The sequence below is a fragment of the Berghia stephanieae genome, chromosome 13, assembly GCF_034508935.2.
Source record: "Berghia stephanieae isolate SIO BIC M18660-M18661 chromosome 13, UCSD_Bste_1.3, whole genome shotgun sequence".
In the NCBI taxonomy this organism is placed as follows: Eukaryota; Metazoa; Mollusca; class Gastropoda; order Nudibranchia; family Aeolidiidae; genus Berghia; species Berghia stephanieae.
Genome location: NC_088372.1, coordinates 18,187,135 through 18,189,634, shown reverse-complemented (window position 1 = coordinate 18,189,634; position 2,500 = coordinate 18,187,135). Strand labels below are relative to the sequence as shown.

At 32.5% G+C, this 2,500-nt stretch overlaps 1 protein-coding gene across 21 annotated transcripts in view; it reads right to left on the bottom strand.

Annotated features, from left to right (window-relative positions):
* Nucleotides 1–2,500, bottom strand: part of LOC144958715 (uncharacterized) — a 138,497-nt gene that overhangs the window by 125,993 nt on the left and 10,004 nt on the right. For all 21 annotated transcript variants that reach the window (XM_078890865.1, XM_078890880.1, XM_078890887.1 and 18 more), the window contains exon 6: nucleotides 2,354–2,430. In XM_078890865.1, the coding sequence (XP_078746991.1) occupies nucleotides 2,354–2,430 (77 nt within the window). The remainder of the gene's footprint in view (nucleotides 1–2,353; nucleotides 2,431–2,500) is intronic.

Here is a 2,500-nt window from a genome sequence, read left to right as displayed (position 1 = left end):
AAAGTGTATCTTGTGTCGTAACAAATATGACAATTTTGCTGCAGGTGGTAAGGAGAGGGTTAATCCTCTTCGGGCCTTGAGGCACACATGGTATCCACCAGACATCTCCATCTTTTTGCGGTCGACTGTATTCCAAGACAGGCCTGCTTCCTTTATTTCTTTTTCCATGGTCCTTTGCCAGGTTTCTTTGCCCCCCCCCCCCACCCCCGCGCTTTCTCTTCCCGTCTGCTGTCCAGTACGGGGCTGTCTTGGGAAGTGACCCTTTTTCCATTCTGGCCACATGACCCAGCTAACGCCATCTTCTTCATTTTATTTGGCTTTCAATGCTAGTGCAGTCGCTTTCTTTAAAATAACCAATGTTTTAATTTTTGCATGCCAAAATATGTTGAAAATTCTTTTCAGACACTTATTTTGAAAGGTTTCTAGTTTCTGAGTTATGGAGGATGTTCTTTTCCAGCTTTCACCTCCATAATGCAGTACACTTAAAACATTTTTTTTGTCTATGTTTTTATCTGTTGCTCCCCTTTTAAAAATACTTTTATCTCAAAGAATAGGCAGTGAGTAATGGCAAATATATTGTTAATAAGTCATAGGGTTTTTAAATTGATCAAGTGTTCCTTAAATTCCTTTAAAACACGAGTAACAATATATTAGATATTACACATTGTGTATTCCTTGAGATAAAAATATTTTAAAAGGGAGGAATAGATAAAAGCATAGACATAAAAAAAGCAAAACAAACTAATAAAAACAACAATTTTTGTTTTTTGACATTTTATGAATGCTTAGTCGTCTAATGCTTTCAGAAAGTATTGATGAAGACCATCTGGTCCCATGCTTTTAGAAGTCTCCAAAGTCAGTAACTTTTTTCAAAACTATATCAATATTTATATCAATTATATTTAAATAATTAATAAAAGCATTCGTAGATTCAATACTAAATACATAAGAAATAACCAATTAGATAATGTTTTTTTTTTATTTTTTAATTTTTTAATTTTATCATTAATTATCATTTACATGAGAATTAATTTATTTATTTACTTATCTATTTATTCATGTAGTTATTTTGTTTTGTTTTTACTCGTTTATGAATTTATATATGCAATAACATTCATTTTATGTTTTATTGATAACTTTTTATTCATATCTATTTATTCAAATATACATAAGTCTTAAATTATCTTATCTCTCTTTTTTATTTTTAAATTTATTTAGTTTTATTATTTATTTATTTATTTATTTATTTTTGCCAATAACGTTAAGGTCAATATCCATATGCCAATGTTTAATGTGTATGTATAAATCAGAAGAAGATAAAAATAAATTGGCAACGCGAAGACAAACGTTGGATATCTCTCACTCCTGAGGTTAGCCCTCTCCTTACAACCTAGAGAAAAACCGTCACATTTGTTACGATACAATATACATTTTTTCAAAATCAGATTTATTTTATACATCACAAACTTTGAAGAATGATCTTTGTTTGATTAATAAGAATATAAAATTGTTATGTAGTGAGCTTGTTTGAGTTTAAAAATCCATTTTTCTGCAGGGTAAGCCTGCCATTTTGGGAAAATACTGAAAATGATCGGTTAGGAGAGAGTTAAAAAATTTTTTTTTTTGAAAATAGATAATGGGGATATACTTATGTTAGGAACGTGTTCAGCACAAGGTAGCCACAGTTTGCCCCAAGAAAATGCATGAAAAGACTCTAATTTACTAGGCCAAACAACTAAACTTAACCCTCTCGTGACCAACTATATTGAAAATCGTCACATTTGTTACTAAACCACCAACCTTTTTCTTATTCAAATTTCATAAAATTTAAAGAAAATGAACAGTGTGTTGTAGATAATGTTTTGCTACAGAAACTATGTATCGCAAGAAATTTACTACTATTATGTCAGAGTGATAAAAAATCTATTATTTTTTGTTAGTTGGATGTGAAGTTTTGGGGAAAATCTTGAAAATGGTTGGTAAGGAGATGAGAAAAAAAGTTTCATCTTTCTGCATTACGATGAGACGTAACAGTGTTCTTTTTTAAAAAATGAGCTTTTATATAGCGCAATATCCACTAAATGAGCTCAAAGCGCTTTACAAGGGGTCCCTGGCCAACAGCAATATTTAACATTTAGGATGGGACATGACACCTGTTAGGCGATGTTACACTTTTTTTTCGGACAGAGACAACGCTGTTAACAGTCAGGTACTCATTTAACACCTGAGTACGGTGAGAGAATGTGAGTAAAGAGCCTTCTCCAAGGACTCAACTATGCGCCGAGCGAGGCTCGAACCCAGGACCTTCCGATCCGAAAGCGAGTGTCATACCATGAGACCACATTGTTCTTACCTAATTCAATAGTAGGAGCTCTGTAGAAGGTGTAACCAGACAAACTTCCAGGGGCCAGAAGCATGTTTCTCATTAACCTGAGTAAAGAGGAAATATTTAAAAAATCAGTGTACATATTATGTAATGTTGATCAATAAAGCATCGTGT